Source organism: Plodia interpunctella, chromosome 22 (genome assembly GCF_027563975.2).
Source record: "Plodia interpunctella isolate USDA-ARS_2022_Savannah chromosome 22, ilPloInte3.2, whole genome shotgun sequence".
Classification (NCBI taxonomy): Eukaryota; Metazoa; Arthropoda; class Insecta; order Lepidoptera; family Pyralidae; genus Plodia; species Plodia interpunctella.
The window spans coordinates 4850419-4870681 of record NC_071315.1 but is presented as its reverse complement, the minus strand read 5'-3'; the positions used below and the strand labels follow the sequence as shown (position 1 = coordinate 4870681).

Genomic DNA, 20263 nt, shown 5'->3' with positions numbered 1-20263 from the left:
AAGAAACGCGGTATCTCGAAATCTCAACTTGATGTCGAGTGACGTCATTTGTATGGATTGAGAAAGAAGAGCAGAAAGACAAAAAATGTGACGACATTTACCGGACCGCGGTGCTACCAGGCTGTCATAAATTTAAAAGAGGTGGCGGACGTCTAGCCAGTAATCACGGTTCACGAAGCCGCCGGTCACCGGCTCGCACCTCCGCCTAGCCATTGGCCAGAGATTACAAACGACACATCACACATAGACAGAGACTTCATGCACGAACGAAGCCACAAGACGTGTTTGAATATGTTCTTTGAATTTTTTCGTTTATCATTGGTTTAGTTTACAAAGCACGTATAGAATAGATACTATTATCATTTAGATAAGAAAAATTGTGTTTATTAAATTTGCTATATTGTAGCTTCTGTGTCTGTTTTATTATCACGGTTTGGTCTGTTACAATAATTCGGGATTATTAACATTTTGGGTTGTAGCATAACGTTATTCTTAAAAGAAATCAATCAAAGATCTTAGTGATAAATCACTAAAACGATGACTCCTCGTTAGCGTACTATAAATAAATAATAATTAGGATTCATATATGGATGGATATGATGATGAGGAGAAAACCTTTTGCTTTTGGGATTTCTGGGTCGGAGACAATCCGTAGGGATCGCGCCACAAAAAAAAAAAAACCAGCACACGCGGCGCTACAGTCGCTTATAATAACAACGTGACCCATATGTTATTGACAGTTCCACATATCGCCGCGGTACTTTTTTCGTAGCTATAACTCTAATTGCACTCTTACGTGTTCGTTGCTATATTTCACTAAATATTACTTGCTCAACGTATAATGATATAAGATAAAGGTTATTGAACGCGGCTTCTGCTAATTATGGATATGGAGTTGATTACAGACACGGTAATGATTACGGGGAGCTTATTACAAAGATGACGTTTTCAAATAATGTGATATGAACATGGAAGACGAATTCTGTCATAGCTGCAGTTCAAAGTAGGTAAATCGAATAGTCACACACAACAAACCATACTAAACCACTCTCATTTTATCAAAACAACTTAGTTATCACGCAACGACCTCACTTTAGTGACGTCCAATAAACATTACAACCAGCGATTTCGACGGGAAACTCGAAATGGAATCAAATTGAGTCACTTCCCCCTTTAAAAAAGTGCTATATTTCCATTTGGAAACTAAGCAATAGATCATACGTAATTCAAATAGAATCTGCTCTGGCAACTTGTTGAGTGTCAATACACTGGGCGTACAATCGCCATTTACATCTTCTCTAAATTTATGCGCTCCTAGTATTATGTATTTAGTCGGTGACAGAGTAAATAAATGACGAAGCGTCATCTGGCGCATCAGTATTTTTTATTTAGTGTAAAAACTGAATAAATTGTTAATTCATTCATTATACTTTCTCCTAGTATGGACTAAATTAAAAAAATATATCTGCTATGTACACCATCTGTTCTGTGATAATCACTTACATACTTGAGCTTGGATTTGTTTTATTATCAAAAGATTTGAACACAAGTCAAGATTATAGTAAAAACATAGTAAACGAAGTAAAATGTATATCTTATCATCCTACTAATATGATAAATGCGAATGTTTGTGATTATGTATTCATATATGTATGTTTGTTACTCTTTCACGCGAAATCTACTGGCCGGATTGTTATGAAATTTGGTACACAGGTTAAATACCTATATAACCTGGAATAACACATTGAATACTTTTTATTTCGAAATTCCCACAGTTAGTTAATTACGCCCAAAATAGACATATACATGTTCAAAATAAGGCTTCTCTATCTCTATCTCTATTTGGTGACCCTACCCCGTATGAATCGTTACCGCCAATCGCATTGACGCAGGTTTGATGTCAGTTTTACGACGCTGAATTGTGGGGGCTTTACTGCTAAGGTGATGGGCGCGGGCGCAGATAGGAACGGTCTTTCATTGCCAGTAAAAAGGCAAATTTCTGTTTTGTATATGATATTGCTGTTGCGGCGAATCGTTTGACGTGATGCGAGCTGCTTTTGTTTATAGCTCTGCTTTACTGACTACGCCACTGCGACTAGTATTATCTGTGCCCTGGGGTTGCGTTCCTGTAGGAATTTCGTGTTAAATAAATAAGAAATAAATATATTATGACAAATTACACAGATTGAGCTAGCCCCAAAGTAAGTTCTTAACTATATTTAATAACATATACATATATATATATAAACATCCAAGACCCGGGCCAATCAGAAAAAGATTATTTTCCATCATGACCCGACCGGGGTTCGAACCCGGGATTTCTCGGTTCAGAGGCAAGTACTTTACCACTGCGCCACCGAGATCGTCACCGTGTTGGATTGGAAGTATCCTGTTTATACAGACAGAAAAAAAAATTGTAAAACCCGCATCGAAATCTGTTGCTTAGTTGTAAAGATCTACGCGTACAGACGGACAGACAGAAGCGATTCTGTTTTATACAAGAAAAATAAATTCTTATTAGAAATACAAGAGAAGAAACGGGACAGAGCGTCAATAATTTTTGTACAACGCCCAATATGCTGCTTTGTATGCGATGGACTGGAAAGTCGTATGAAAATGTTCTATCTCATTTGGTAGCTCGTCGTCTTTAGTTTTGATTGCCTTCATTTACATGTGATACTCCAGATTATTAATTGTATGGATTTACTAGTATTCGGGGTGAGAAATATACAGCGCATTGGGCGTTTTCATCCCATTTCCACTCAGCTAGTTTCCCAAAGCCCCGAAGCGAAGTTTGTGAAAAATAATGCCGGCTTACTCTAACACCCCGCCCCCCGTCATTACAGCCGCCATCTCCTCCTCACTCATTATCCCCTGATTGATTGATTCATTCTCGACTCGCAATGTGTTCAGATGGGTCAGTTTAACATGTGGATGGAGGGAGAAAACTTAGAGCTTTTCGCCACTTCCTGATAAATCATCATACTGTAACACAGATAAACTTCTAACACTTGTGAACCACATTTGTTTTATATAGGTATTATATAATTTATTTGCAATCGATGAAACAGGCCTACATAGACACAGATATGTAGGAAATATATAAGGAGAAAAAAGAGAAAATAAAGAGGAGAAAGGAGAGGGACAGGCCTTTGTCCAATAGTGGTTGGTGACAGAAAATGTTGATGTGAACAAGCTATGCTCAAAGCTGGTTTAGAGATTCTAACTCTGAGGTAGAGGTAGCCCCGGTTATTTTATTTCTATTTACTGACAAGAGACAAGAATACATATAAGTGAAAACTAAATTAAAAATTTAAGCACCCCTTAAAATTTGCTGGCATCTCATCTGCTCGGAATGAGTTGACGGCTTCTAAATGGCTGAACGCACATTTTACACATAGCTCGCTACGATGCCACTGACAGACATACAGATACACAGACACATTAAACTTATAATTCCCCTCCGTCTGTCATCGGGGTTTACAAATTCTAGCTATGTGACATTGATATTGCTGGACACGAAATGAAATTATAACGTGGAAAATAAAAATTGTTAGAATTCACCATCAAAAATCATTCGAGATTACGGCTAAAACGTTATGTCGGTAAGAACATAGCCATGTCAGAAGTAATCATGTGAAAATATTGGAATATTATATAGAAACAGTAAAGTTTATCCCTCGTCTTGGGGTGGCAAGTGACGGGGAAAAATTCGAGGGGGTCGATCAAGTAGAGCTGTGTCGATTTCGTGTCTTAAGTGTTGCCAGTGAGGTGCAATATATTCCGCGAACTTCTTAATTTGACACATACCTACCTACTTACATTTGGGATTATAATTATTATTTTATGACACTTATATATGCGAAAGTTAGTGAGGATGTGTGTGTGTATGTATGATTGTTACTCTTTCACGCAACGGATTGTTGATTGTTGATGAAATTTGGTACACGGGTAGAATATAACCTGGAATAACACAAGGGTACCTTTTATCCCCAAATTCCCACCTGAGCGAAGCCCCGGAGCGCTAGTTATTTATTATTTTAAGCCTTAGTTGCACCAGTTAAATTTGACCTTGACTTTAACTTTTTTATTTATGTGCCGCTAATTAGATAAAATGACGAATCTTGGGTTGTTATTAACCTTAAAGTTGACTGGTGCAACTGAGGCTATAGTCTGGTTCAAAACCATATCTGATAATATTACACAATCAGTTTGTACTTACATTTAAATATCACAAAATATACATAAAAAATTACCTTTGAACTGCTTCAATCTTACCTGTAAATAAAGGAACATTCGTTAGAACAATAATTTAAGGTAATATATAATCAAAATGGCGAAATAAAATGACGAAGGTTAAAGTTAAAGTCAAAGTTGACTGGTACAACGCACCCTTAATAGGGCACATATATAATAATTTGAATGTGTTCCAAATTCTAGACAAAATAAAACGAAATGTTTTGATTTCAGATTTCATTTGTTAGTAAAATACAAGAATTTAAAGTTTAGGTTAGTATTTTGTAACAGGTATCATATTTTCGCAGCGTCTCAGAAAAACATAGCACTAAGTATGCAAAAGAAAAGCCAAACGCCCGATTGTTCAAAATATCAGATGCCAACTTCCGAGATAGAAGGGAAAATTTTGCAAGCATGGAGCGAATCTGACAGATGCCTACTTAGGCACGTCTCAAAACGAGTTCTCCTTTTTTGTCGAGCTTGGGTAATAAGTTGGTATTATTTGGGATTTTGAGACCTTACTTTTATTGTTTTTTGTTGGAGTTACGAGTGGATCTATCTAGCATATTTTCTGTATTGTCTATATTAAAATATTATTAAGCAGGCAAATTTAGTAGCCACGACGGGTTATGGCAAGTATGTTTGCTCTTTAGAGGTTTCCCATAAAAATCAAGACATTGTATAAGAAGAATACCTAAATTTTATGGTAACTTTACGGTTGGTTAATCGGTGTAACTGCGCTTAAAACCCTCATTCTATATATTGAACGTTATATCATGTGTATAAGGAACACAGAAGTGTGCACGTACCTAATGGCGCAGGCTGGGAGGTAACGAGCGTGCAGTCATTATAACTAAATTATGTAGGTGCCGCCGCGCTAATGCGACAGAGCCGAGCCGACCACCGCTGTAAGTTCATGCGGCCCTAGTATTTTAGTCGCACAACCAATGGAGGTTACTTTGCCCCAAGCCTGTGTGACGGACGTGCTTTGTTCATCTATCTCTCTTGTACAATTTTTATAGATTTTTGTTTTTTTATTTTGTCATATGCCTAAGCGACGAGACATCGCGTGGTCTATACAACAATTGAAATAATCTAAAGTCAGGCTGGAGAATCACCTGCAAAACATCTCCCAAAACTTTTCTCTATCGGTTCCGTCTACCCCGCATGCGATAAAGACGTGCGTGATACCTGTAAACTACCTATTTGTAAAGAGGAGTGGACTTACAACATTAGAGGCGGCAAAAAACTGGGTGGTGTAGTGCAGTTACGTGGGTGCGTGCATCTCAACGCCTCTACCATGACATTGCCCACTGAAACTACTAGGTTCTCATAAACACCGAAGAGAATACTGGGCGATAAGAAAAATGGAAAGATATTATCAGCAAGACGTCAGCTACTCTCTGCTTATCTTTCCACTCTTCTTGCAAAACATGATATCGGTCAAAGTCATTGCATTCGGCATCTCAAACTCGCAATTTTCAAAGTAAAATGTTGGCCCAACATAGCGAAGCCTGTGGCGTAGTGATCAAAGGTTTGCCGGCGGCGGGCAGCGGGCCAGAGGGGCGGAGTGGCGTGGGGCGGGGCGGGCGTGACACGGGATCTGTCGGCGCGGCCCGTTCGTAGTTCGTCGCGTGCTTCAGACTAGAGTAGGGCGAGCGATATATATTGATACTTGTAGTTTATTTGTTTTTTTTTTATGTGATTTTAATTCTATATATGTATTTTATTTATGTTTATATATTTACTAGTTTTTGTCCGCGTGACTTCCCACAGAAGCAGATTTTTTCCTGAATGAAAGGTACCATATGTCCTTCTCCGTACATTAAACTATTACGCAAAATTCCAAGAAGATTGGTTGAGTAGATAGAGCGTGAAGAGGTAACAAACAAATTTACTATCCCATTTATAAGATTAGTTAGGATTTTACATAGCACAATAAATACAGGTCATCATTCATCATTTTGCAGATATTTATGCTACGGTCTCAGACAATGAAAGGAATCCACGTGTGGATTTAAATTAATTGAAAATTAACGTTTTTATTATTTATAAGCCAGAACTAAGCAAGTAAATATACATATCTTCTAGGAAAAAGCACAAATGGCAACCACCTGTATTGAATTGGAATCTTGGACGGACAACCTGTAAAAAGCCGGTAAAGCCGGATGCCTGACAGCCCTAGAAGGGACGTGATCTTGAATGGCGATCACTTCATTTTTGTCGCGATCGTGTGGCACATAAATAATGATATACTTTCTAGGTCCATTTTACTGTACCCAAATTGTAACAGTACAGCATAAAAATAATTTGAGGAGATTTGCTACCAAAGTAATTTTAAAATAGATTTCAATTAATTAAAAACCTTAGTGATTACAGCTGAATTTGCTATTTTTCGAAAGAGAAAACATGACTAGCTATATAAATACTGTATTAATACTATACTAAATAGTTCCTTTTGTCATCTATGATAAGGAAATTATTAGTTGACGTTGACTCGTTAGTTGACTTATCGAGCAGCAAGGATTAGTCAACTAACGAGACAATAAAAAATACAGGTTATACCAGCAGCCGTGCGGAAATCCACTGAAAGTACCAGACAACCAGAACTCGTATGGATACTCAAATATTGAACGAAGCAGGCGAGGCGAGCATCACGACAGGATACGGGCCGCGTTATCGCGCCCCCGCGGCGAGCGCGTCACCTTGTCACCGACCCTATATAATGGGCTGCCGGCAGGCGCGTCTTGGTGCTTTGATTTATGGGCCCTTAGTTACGCTCCATGTAAGAGTTATGGTGGGTATAAAGTGTGTAGTGATATTTTGCTCGTTTGTGCGTGTCGAGGTAGTGTAGTAGCAATTTTTGTAACGAATAATGATTCGTATAATACTTTGTTCTTTCTTTTAATACATTCTGTGTTTTACATCAGCCTTTTCTAGAGTTGAAGAAAACTTTTACTAAAACTAACTTTACTATTTAGTAACACATATAGTAAAACATTTCACACAACTGCTGTCAGATGTGATTCTATCAGTAGGAAAAGCTCATACGTACACATATGACATACATAGCACAAAGAACATAATATCTAATATTTAAGCACAATTACCTTCAATAATTTAAAATCAAATAAAATTTATCTTTCTAGTAGTTATATAAAAATCTCTAAAGAAATGTCATTTTAATAATATCTCACTGGCACTCGAACCTTGCTTCAAAATTAATAACAACTCGCGTCAAGTCGTGTAATAATATCACCGAACGCTTCTAGCTGACACCGCTGAATATACGTCTAACTGGCACTGTAGCTGTATTATAGGTAGTCGTTATACAGCTGTAGGCTATGGAATTACAGTCAGGCGCCCCAACGCTTGTACTCCACCGCTGACGGCGGCCGCCCGGCTGGCAGTCGCACCCACTAGGGCTGTCAGGTTGTAGAAATATATATTTTATTATATTCATAAAAAAACGCTCATTTATATCTGAAATCCAAAAAAATATTGTTTATTTCTATATAATATTAAATATGTTTGGTGCTTTATATAAATTTTTATGTATTTTTACTAATCGTTTTGAGTCTTTAATCTATGAGATCATAGTTGATAAACTATTTATTTTTAATGTTTACAGTTTTGTGATGTTTATGTCATTCATGACATAGGTACAATGTAACTGTATTCGAATAGATTATGTATTTGCTTTGTGAAAATTGTAAATTAATAAAATATATTTCCAATGCCTGTAGACTAAATCTATGTTTATGTAGATTTTAAGGTCAAATCGAAAAAGTGCGTACAAATTATGGTGAATAAATAAATATGAATTAAATATGGAATAGAAGAAGATGAATTTCCTCCAAATCTTAATTATCTAATAATAAAACTTCAGATATATTAAATTGTATAATCAAGGAGTAGCAACCCTAATAAAGCGCCTGTGGGCCGGGCCGCGCCCCGACACGGCTTCTACGCGAGGTGTGGGATATTATTTATTATTTTTAGGCTACTCCAAGTTAGACTGGAATTTTAGACCTTTCCTAAACAAAAGTATAATTTTGCTCTGGGTATTCAGGCACACATGACATTGTAGGTTGAACCTTGTGGTAGTTGTAGTCGATTTTTAGTTACGCATATTTCCAAAATCTTCTACTCAAAATGTATTCTGATCAAAAATAAAACGAAACAGACGAAAAACCTGTCCATAAGGATTATTTACCGTTACGTTGGGAGAGTATTAACAGCGTAATTTCTCTACTTGCAATCCAAATATGAATTGAAATATGCTAAAAAATGATCCAACTTATGTAAAATACACATTTTTGTATTGTTAGAATGCTGTGCGAAGGCGCGATTATATAAAAAAGATCGTTAATGAAGGTATTATTAACGCTTACTGAAGCACTAATGGTTGAAGCGATTAAAAAAGGGGTGAGTCGTAATTATTGGATTCTCATGAAGGTTACACTCATCATCATCAATAGCTCTTTGCTCATCAATAAGTGTTATAATTATAACACATAGACCTACTATAAAATAGGATTGACAAAACTATTCTATAATATTTTATATTTTAAGTGCGGTTACTGTTACTGTTGTATCAATGTTTTTCACGATAAAAATCAAAAAATACAGATCCTATTATTTTTAAATATTAGTTACTATAGTTAGTATGGAAGTATTTTAAACACATTCTTCATATAACCACTTCAGTAGTCACAAAAAAGACAGATAGGAAACTACTGGTTCATTTACTTCTTCGAATTACAGAGAAAAAAATATCTGCTTTTATAAATCTATGAGTGTATGTGGATCCAACGTCAAAGATCCAACCAACCATTTAACTATACAACTTTCCAATATGCGGATTTATATTATTGTTAGTTTACAAAAACATAGTGCAACTATACTTGTAATTAAGCTACACCGCAACAATGTTAGATAGTAATCCAAGCAATTACGAGCATTATAGTGCAATTAGACATTTAGTCACATAATTATCTCTATGAAAACAACTATAAATAACTTTCCGATATTATTGAGAGTGTTCTCTCTTCTCACAAATGTCACAATCCACTTTTACATGAGAACAATCCATCATGTCATATTATAAATTCTGTTTTCGTGATATTCTCGTCATTCATATCTCTATATTATGTATCCAATTTGAAAAATGCAAAGGATAGAACGAATTGGTGGCGTATGATAATGGTGGGAGGGGATGTGTCAAGTTAACACTTATTGAAATGATGCTAACGCGTTTTGGCCCCTCTCGCTTATACAATATAAGCCAATAAAATAAGTTCGTATAAAATAAAATTCGGAATTTACAAAGATGATAAAACATCTAGGTATTATAGTTTGATAATAACATCAAAGTCTCAGAATTCACACAAGTTCATACAAAGTCAAAGCTTTGGAATCCTACAATTAAAAGACTCAAATTCACACAAGTCCATACGAACTCAAAGCTTTATGGAACCATAAGGTAGTTAAGTTATACTGGACAAAGCTATATGGCGTGGCATGTTTTGAAAAAAACGCTTGCGGATTGCATAAAAAATGTCTGGGCTGGCGCGGCGGGCCTGGCGCGCTGGCTCTAATGACGGCGCGCTTCACTCGACTGCTGCAGGGCTGCAAATGATCCAGTTTTATGCTTATTATTCTTATTTGCCTTTTATCCCAATATATTAGGGGTCAGCAGCCATGGTTTCTCCATGGTTATCGACGATGCTGACGCGACGCTAATAAATGTACACTGCGTAGTTTGTATGCGAGCATTTTTTTAACCGCAAGGAAAAACCAGCCATGTTATTTAGCTAGCCAGTTTATCATGGCCTTACTCTCGATTTTTACTATGGACGAGATTAAATAAAGAACTAAAGGTCGGCATCGGAGGATAAAAGGCCAATAAAAAATAGGAAAGGCTCTAGGTTACAAAGCTTAATTTCTGCGGAAGGAACCAAAAACTGTTAAATGATAAAGAGAAAGATAAATAACTTCATAAAAATTTAAAAGAAAATAGATTGGCGACAGCGGCAGCCCTGCCGGCGTGGGTGCGAGCTCGCCTCCTACATATTTAATTTGCCCGGACTGGTTTCTGTCGGGCGTCGCCGCCACGCTTTGTTTCGTTATGGCTTTATCGTCTGTGCTGTTGATGAGGAATCACTACTTTAATGGTAGAACGCTTGGGTTCTAGTCCTCAATATTAACATTAGTCCACGCTTTTGTCGTAAAATGTCGTGAATATTAATTTTTATTAAGTATTTACCACTTACTGTCTCTTCGTTTAGGGACTTTCTTGTTCTCTTCATTTAGGGTCAACCCTCCTTGCTAAGGCGGATGCTAAATGCGAAGTACCAATATATTTTGAGTCAAAAGCCCATTCTATACCATAAAACGAGCCATGGCGCTAATATTCAGCTTTAAGAAGTAGGTAAGGTGGCAAAATAAGCAGGTTAAAGCGGTAAAAAAACAGGAAAATATTAGTAAATGTAAATATAGGAAAAAAGAAGTAAAGAAAAATGAAGATTCTGATCTCGATCCTAATGTTCTATACTAATACATTAAATAGTAACACAATATATATTTATTGGTGTTAATGATTTCTTGCAAAAGCTAGACATTGAAGATGAAACAGCAGTGAATATCAGCGTTGAAATAGATTTTATAAAAAACATTGTAACTCGTTAAGCAGCCACAGCTAATCTCATATATCAAGACAAAGCCGAAAAATATAATCCCGACCACGAACTTCGAACTTTGACCTTTCAACAAAACTTTGACGCAAACCATTCCAATTAATTTATTTCTACACAGGAAAAAAAATCTAGCTTATGGTCAAAAAATGCCAAATGGAAATCGTTCTTGTTCCACATAGAAAAAATAACCAATTTCTTCTATTCAGAGGAACCTGATGACATACGAACTGCGAAATAGCTGTAATTCAATATACTCGCACACTTCGTCCCTCCCAGCAAAGTGCAAGTGCGGGAAAAATGCCGGCGGACGCTGCAGGGGGTTGAGAAACGGGGGGTAGGTTAAGCAGGATGTTTAATCTTGGGGGACAAGGGGAATAATGCATGACTCGCCGTGACCAACACCATGGTTGGAAAATTAATGAACGATTTTGCTATTTTATATTCCAGCAGAAAGAATATTGTATTATTTATGTTTCCCACAACTCCATTAACGATAGCCTATTTTTGACCTCGGATCATTTTGCGGACCATACACTGCTATAGCAGTTATAACAATATATTTATTGTATCTCGTCCAACGTCAGCGATAGCTATCCGCCGTATTTATTTCAAATATCAAAATCGGCTCAGCGACGAAGCAGATGGAAAGAAGAAAACGACTTATATGGTTAACTTATATGGTTAAATGAATTAACTAAAGATTATTTTATCCATATCAATCCAAGATATCAATAAATATTTCTATAGAAATAAGGAGTAACTTTGTACTTAAATTTACACTATTATGTACATAAATATATAAAAAAATCAAAGTGCCAGTAATAAAAATAATCACTGTCATTGTCGGATATAACTAACTTAAACATATTTCGTTCTGTATTGCGCTACAATTAAAATTATTTGTAAATCCCCTGCTAGTTTCACTATTGAACCACAAAATGTCCCGACAACAGCGCTAGCCTGGTGCACCTACCAGGGGGTTGAACTGCCAGCGGAGGGCTGTAATCCCTTATCGCGACCGCCGACCGCGCATCGACAATTATAATAAAGAGCGCGCTGTAAACTAGTTAGTAGATAGGTTTGGGCCCGTGATGATAGCTATCATGTTTAAACTCGACATTGTTTAATAATATTACTTAAATATAAAAGTAATATATTGCTCTGATATATGTACAAAGTAAAAATAAATATATACTATCAATTAAACTTTAATGAGAACAATCGAATATTTAATGTAAAAATAGTTGTACACACAGTTATTGAAGAGTGAGAGATCTCCTAACACAGGTTATATATTCACAAATATGCCAATGTAATTTAAATAGATTTTGTTTTGTATATTTATTTTTCGATTTATGTTCACTTCACTCTTATTTTCGCACAAAGAATCAAATTAAACAATGAGTTTCAATCGCTATTTAGCCCTATGGTCAAATATAGTATTCTTGACATTCTCCTAATTATTTCATATATGATAATTTATTTGTCTTATATTATTACAATATGATATTCTATCAGTACCTAAGTTGTGAAATTAAATTATAACACAAGTATCAAGAACAGTCGAGCTGAGTACAGGACACCGCGGTCGGACGGTCATGCGACGTGACGCGACCATCGCTACCGGCTGGCCCCTCTCACACAGCGGTCGCTTTCACACGTCCCGTACGAAGCTTGCCCAGTGGGGTCATTTTCTAGGGTTGCCTCGTCCTTCATTTTAGAATAAATAAATAAATATATTAGGACAAATCACACAGCGAGACTTGTGTTAAGGGATACTAACTCAACGATACTATATTTTATAACAAATACATGTGTTTAGATAAAGATTCAAGACCCGGGCCAATCAGAAAAAAAATATTTTGAAGCGGTGGTGGTGTAATGGTTAAGACGCCCGCCTGTGGGTCGAAAGGTCCCAGGTTCGAATCCTATTCGGTCCACATGAGCACCAAATACTAATCTGAGTCATTTATAGTAGTTTTCATCGACCACCACCTGCCTCCGGTGAAGGAAAACATTGTGAGGAAACCTGCACACCGGTTGATTATTAACTTGTGTATGAAATAGAGAAGGCAATGGCAAACTACTCCATTATTAGTACCAAGAAAGTTGTTGTGTGTGTTTCATTCCACGTAATTGCCACGACCCTCAGCCATGAGATTTTGTGATTTATATTGTGTACTATTACGAAGAATAATATGATCCATTCGTCAACAAACACGACCGAGTAGACAACCATAGATGAAATAAATATATATTATTTATTTATCTATCTAGACATGTATTGCAATTATAACCATATTGTTTAAGTTGTTTCCAAGATTAATATTTAAATTTCAGTGATTTCAAGTGGTTGTGCAACTCCTACCTAGCTTTTATGACAACACTAGCTGTTGCCCGCAGCTTCGCCCGCGTAAATTTTCCACGGGACCATTTATTTTTCCGGAATGATAGTACCCTATGTCCTTTTCCACACCTCAAACTACATTATATGCAAAATTTCAAGAAGATTGGTTGAGTATATTGACAGTGAAGAGGTAATAAACCGCATTTATAATATTTGTAAGATGGTAAGTATGATATGACTTCATTCAAACAAAATCATGAGGCAAAGTCGTTACAACTGAGTGAATTTCATCTCTCCTCCAAAGGCGTTGTAAGAATTTAATAAAGTGTCCGTGTGGGGGTAGATGTTGACATTTTGTCTTACTTTGTGTAGATACGGAATCCTGCAAAATTACAGGCAGGTGATGGTCAAATAGACGTACTCTTAATGTGCCGTGTGCTATGCTCGGGACCTCAATATTCAAGTTAGATTGGATGCCAGATTTTGTCGTGCTGAATACCTATGTTTGAGGAAAAGAAAAAGTAATTTTGGTCGTTACTTGTTTCTGTAAAACTAACTATTAATACATTTTTACCCAATTTGATAACTTTGACCCAATTAGCAACAATTGTGGGAAGTCTAGTTTGGGTTATGACTTCCAGTTATGTGCGAGGTTGCACGTGAACAAGTTGATTTGTCATGAGATCATTTGAATTTTATTTGAGGGATTGCTAATTTCATCTACAAATTATAAAGTAAAATATCGTGAACAGGCTGTTTCTCGATCACTTGGTTTGTCATTAGTAAAAAGCATATAATTTTTTTTAATTTTAAGCCGATCGCCATCTGATCTACAAATTTAATTTCTCAGAGAGGATATTTTGTTGATTGTTGCTCTTTTGTGGTACGTGTCTTTGATACTAGCAACGTGAGCAAAATTCTACTAATATTATGAATGCGAAAGTTGATGAGCAGATGTATGTTCACGCAAAATCTACTGGAAGGATTGTAAATGGTACACTAGAAGAATATAACCTGGAATAACACATAAGGTAATTTTTTATTCTGAAATTGCCATGAGAGCGAAGCCATGGGGTGCAGCTGCACCACACCCCAGGAATTTCTTGTTATCTAATGTACTATAGCTAACTAGCTAATTTATGCATTAGATTAACAAGAAATTCCTGTGAAGAGAAAATAAACGATATTTTTATATTACTTTCTGAAAAAAGGATATACGCTTAATACGCGGACCGAAAGCTAAGCGTAAACGAGAGGTTTTTTTATATACTGAAAGTTAATGTGAATGTAGATGAAGTTAGAAATTTACAGGTGATTCGACATGCGTTTAGCTTTGTATTACAGCTTTCTAAATCAAGGGTGTTATTATAGCACAGTCTAGTCTTCAAAAGCGATGAACAAACATTGACTGAATAGTCTTGAGCCATTTCTGATTGAAACGCCAAGGCACCTAAGGTATTACCATAATAATACACCTCGCACCTAACATTAATACATGCAAATGTACATTGCATTCTGGATCGCGCCATTTTGTCGATCAAATCTCGCGTCACAAGATCTAATTTGAATTTGGAATAGATTTCAATATCAAGTCATTCCATGCCATCCAACCGTAGACTTTGTTTTTGTCTACAATCCATACAATAAAAATCCTAATAAAACAAAGTCGCTTCCCGCTGTCTGTCTGTCGCTAATGTACGCTTAGATCTTTAAAACTACGCAAAGGATATTGATGCCGTTTTTTTAGTAGATTGAGTGATTCAAGAGGAAGTTTTAGGTGTATTAATTTATTATATGTTTAGGGCCGCTAGTATATATAAAAAATTATACAAATACCAAAAATGAGAAAGAAATGAAATGTAACGCTTTCACAAACCGCTGGACCGATTTTAATAAGATTTCAGACACAGATCAGACACAGGAAACTTTTTTTTTTCAAAAATCAACTCCCTATTGTTATTGTTTCATACATTGTGTCAAAAGTGTCCGACTTGTGATTAAAACTGTGATGTTTGTAAAGCTGATATAAATGGTTTTGGTAAACCAATTTCAATCAAAAACTGTACATGCATAATTTATGTCGTAATTACTATGTTTGTTATAGGCTTTTGATACTTGTGCCCGTTAAGTTATAGTTAGTTTAACTACAGTAATTAACGCTGTCAATCACCGCCTACTGACATCGCTGCATGTCCAAAGCTGATAATGACGATAAAGCAAACATAATCATGTCTGCGACGCTGAACAAAGTAATTGCGTGCTGATCAATATTGTCTGGGGGGCTACCATAAAACATAAAACACGACGTAGCGTCCACACGATATGGAAAAAAAAAGACAGAATGTGGGCGTTAGCAACGTTCTACGCCTTTATGTTCCGTAGTACCTTCTGCTTGTGAGGGAATATTTTTTTTTTGCAGTGAAAAGTAATTAAACTAAAGCTTTTATTACTCAGCAGTCGTCTTCTCTCGCGTGGAAATTTTGGAATTCTGTCTGTCTACAAACTTCACCATGATTTGTGAAATTAGTTTCATTATGATAGCATAGATAGATTGTATAGCAAGAAGTAGAAATATGATTGCCATCAAATATTGCCAGTATTTTAAAAACAACAATTAGTAGAAAGTATAAATATATTTTGTATACTTCACTAAGAATATGTATGATTTTACATACATAGTCCTTTCAATGAGGATTTTACAAAGAGGTTTACAAATAGCCTACTCTTTGGTATATTGTCCCTTTCATATTTTGTCACACTTTTGAGTGGCGCTGTAATAATGTGCTAACGCTTAAAATAAGCGCGATTTGGCTGAATGTAGAAAAAATAATAAAAAGTAGCACAGTGGGCATGCGAGATTATAATGAAGACAAAAAAACAGAATCAATTCAAGACATTTATAAAATATTTATTTTCAATAAATCACATCGTGTTTACAATCTAATTGTGGCACAACAAACAACAGATAAATATACTCCGAACATTTAATTATTATCTGTAAGTAACCGTTGCTGAGGTATTTGAATCATTAACATGCATTACCAGAGATGGATTTACGCTTGGAATTTTGGGCGTAAGTGCGTAAACCCATTTTGGCGAATTATTATTAAAAATCACATTTTCGACAAGCTATTTTATCATACTTATAGCATTACCAGGAGGGCTACCGTAAGATATAAATCACGTGCACGTCATTGCGTCCACACGTTCTAAACTTTTTTACACCATATGGGAAAAAGAGACAGCGTGTGGACATTAGTAACGTGGTACGAGCTTTATGTTTCGTGGTAGACCCTCAGCTCTTTGTCCGTTAGTCATTCATTTAAAATTATATTTAGAATAATATATAGGTTATGCATATCACAATAATAAGAGAGAGAACCCTTTACCCAGTACTGGGACATAAAAGGCTATTAAATCATAAATTATATTCATATCACAACTACTACAGGTTTCAAGGATTTGTTGAATTGAAAAAAAATATTCTTTACGCTAAATGAATGATCTATCAGTCACTTTCATTTTCTTTTGTTGTATAAAAATATATAAAAACTTCGCATCACTAAAATTATATGAGCCTTAGTAAAATAGAAAGAAATCTTGTAATCAATAGACGAGGTACTGAAAAGTAACAACATATTTGACATTACTTAATACAGATACATTGTTTGATAAAATTACAAACATAAATAAACGTCATCCATGTAAAAAATAAATTCCGATAACACAGTAGAAATACTGCAGAGCCCCTTCATTCAAAACACGCGCTTAGAAGGAAGAAGAGGATATGTCTTTTCATAAAATAAATAACTAACACAGCCAAAACACCGAGATCTACATAAAACATCAAACATGACTAGTTTCAATTTTGAAATCACATCGAAATCATCTCACCTGAGCAAGATACCACTTCCTGTACTTATTTGTACTGATTCATATTGTAATTCGTATTCCTAAACATCTAGTACATAATATTCATCTAAAACACCATATATTGACACAGAGTCAGCTATCTAAGTGGTAATTGGTATACATTATGAGCAATCGTATCTAAATATCTCTATTTTTTGAGGTATGTCTTTTTGAGGATTCTAATCTTCGCCTTCAGAGCCTACTGAATATTCAGTTTTCATATCCCTGTTCATGTCTTCTGGCGAGTCGCTGCGTATGGCCATAGCGGCTCTAGACGCGTAGCTACTCTGTGATGCCATACTGGCGAGAATACCGTTCGAAAGTGCTTGCACCGACAAGGCTTCTTGAGAAGGGCCGGCGTAGCTATACTGTTGGTATACCGCTTGTATCCTTGCCGCGTTCACCAAAGTCTGAATCTTCAACTGAGTGTCCAAAGCCAGACTCAAAGGCAACTTTCTCAGTTGACTCGCTATCAGCTTCCCGAACATTTCAAACTCATTCTCAGTAACGTTTTCCGAATGTTGACTCAAATCTTGGGGCAAATCATTGTGGTCTCCGTTCCTATCGTCATAACTGTTGCTCTTCTTTTGTTTTGTTGGAATGGGATAAATTGTCGCTAAAGAGGTAGTTAGTGGTGTAGCAATGCCGACTGGAGGATTGAGGAAGGGCGCTGATGTCGATGTTGGCAGGATTCCGAAAGGTGACGTTGACTGATTGAGACCGAATGGAGTGCTCGGGCGAGGGGACGGAGTGTTCAAAACATAGGGGGTAGAAGATCGCGTGGAACTTCGACGCTTTCTAGTACTTTTTTTCTCCGGCGATTTTCGCTCGCTCAAATCTTGCACCGCGTCGCTGTCGTCGCTCGCCGGAATCTCCAACAGACTTGTGTCGACCTAAACAAGAAAAATAAAATTTATTCCGATCACGGCGCATGTGTAACGCGAGGAATTGTAAACAAAAAATAGTCTTACGGAGCTCGGTGTGACGATCGCCCGCAGAAACCTGTCTGCGTGCTCGAACCACGTGACGCTAGGCTTGTACGCATGCGCGCCGGCCTTCCTCGCCGCGCGAATCTTCTTCAGCTCGACGCTGTACGACGAGCGTATATTTTTTATCTTGTTTTTCAATTCCTTCACGGTGACGTCGACAAGATTTAACGAGTTAATGATTTCGACGTAGCCCTGCTCCCTAATCTTCTTGTTCTTGTAATGTTCCGACACCGGATTCCACAGGTATTCGCGTTTTTCGTACTCAATGATCATTTGGATGGTCAAATCCTCGCTCCATTTGGGATTGGCGAGTATGGCGACCATTTTGATTCACAGCATGCTATTTAGCATGGAATTTTGTTTTTGTATTTTGCGTGTTTTGGCCGGTAAGTACTAGGAGCGCAGAGGGTGCGGGCGGTTCGCATGCGCGCAGCATACTAAAAGCACGTACGTCGATGGGCAGGCTCCCCGCGCGGGGGGCAGCCTATTTCGGGAGTAGCCGACATCACGCAGTCGCGTGCTTTGGAGCGTGCTGTTTCCTTCTCACCGCTCGGAGGCTGGGACGGAGTGAAACGGAAGATTTGTGGCCGGCCGAGTGTGCGTCGACAGCGACCCGCCGCCCCCGGCCTCGGACAGACAAGGCCCGCCAAATTTTAGCAATGTTGCCTACTTACGAACAAGGCTCAATTTCGAATACATTTATATCCCCATGCCAAACGATTTCGCTGAAATGCGATACCCTAATTTTACTGCAACAGCGAATTTGACCATACATTTTCAATAAGAGGAATCATCAGTTTGCAATTTAAACATGACTGAACATATAAATTGGCGAAATTTTGGTGAAACAAGTATTTTAGACAAATTCATATTTAAAATATAACTGAAGAAATAAAACAGTACAAAGTACTGTTTTAAATTTGGAATACCTATTGTGTACGCCTCTCAAAGGTCCGTGATCCTGTCAAGGTGCAGGCTATAACTATAACTATTACTAAAGGCAGTCGCGCGCCGCCGCCCGCGCCGCGCCTGTCGTCTTCTGTGGCATGCGAACCACACATTCACTAGTTCTTATGCGAATTATACTTATTCATGGCACTGACTGACAAACAAGCAGATAACAGGCATGGCAGGCGAAACGCCTTTAAAATTATGGAACACATAATACATAGGGCAGAATATAAAATGTACCTATCAAATAATTACGAAAGTTCAGATCACGTTCCTTTCCAGTTAACATAATGTAAGACAGTATTAATAATAAGTATGTATTTCCTTAAGGGATTTCCGAAACTATATCTCGTTTAAAATATGCCATATATAAAGCGCTCAAGGTTTATCTTTTAGTAATTAAATTAATTTCTACATGCAATTGGAAGCATCAAAAAATAAAAATATCTAGACTGCGTTGACCGGATCGCCAACTGAAATCACACTCTTAACATCCTTGATCCGAAACCCGAGGCGAGACTTTACGCGGTACAGTGAAAAGCAATTAAGTTGCCTTACATGGACATTATGTGGCGGTAATAAGTGCGAATTTTCAATGAATTTGGTTGATGTGCCGTTGACTGTACGGACAGACATCTCATACATTTTAGATCCGCGGCCGGGCGGTCGGCGTGTTGCGATAACTTGACCGACCCCAGTTGCATTTGTGATGCAAATCGCATCAGCTTATATGTTAACTGGGAGACTGATGTAGAATTAAAACTGGTTTTTATGTCGGACGTTGGATTGGGATTTACATGTATCGTATTCTGTATTTTACTACGAAAAAATATAAACAAATGAATTCAGCGAATTTTAGTTAAATCACAAACAAATTTTGTTTTAGACTATAAAATTGGAAGAAACATTATCGAATACATCTATTGTTTAGTCAGTCATAGTTTCGTCCCTCCAATTTTACTTTTACAAAAATCCAGTCAGATTATTGATAATGTATTTGACACATCGACTAATGCGAATACTGTTTGAAATAGGTAGGTTTGAAAGACAATTGCCATCCAAGCAAGCAACTAAAAGTGCTAATCTTTCGTAATATTGACTCACTTTACCTGGTGCACAGTGTGGATTGG

At 37.0% G+C, this 20263-nt stretch overlaps 2 protein-coding genes across 5 annotated transcripts in view; both read right to left on the bottom strand.

Annotated features, from left to right (window-relative positions):
* Positions 1-20263, bottom strand: part of LOC128679621 (uncharacterized protein) — a 112437-nt gene that overhangs the window by 71058 nt on the left and 21116 nt on the right. The gene's annotated exons all lie outside the window — the stretch shown is intronic.
* LOC128679626 (uncharacterized) lies at positions 16169-19741 on the bottom strand. Its single transcript, XM_053762005.2, has 2 exons — positions 18165-19741; positions 16169-18086 (listed from the first exon to the last, which is right to left on the bottom strand). Exons 1-2 carry the CDS (start codon positions 18504-18506, stop codon positions 17373-17375), a joined length of 1056 nt encoding a protein of 351 aa, XP_053617980.1. The 5' UTR covers positions 18507-19741; the 3' UTR covers positions 16169-17372.

Coding starts and splice junctions, on each gene's coding strand:
- LOC128679626 (XM_053762005.2), bottom strand. CDS start 18,506: ATGGTCGCCATACTCGCCAATCCCAAATGGAGCGAGGATTTGACCATC. Junction 18,087..18,164: donor CGATCGTCACACCGAGCTCC/GTAAGACTATTT, acceptor TTTCTTGTTTAG/GTCGACACAAGTCTGTTGGA.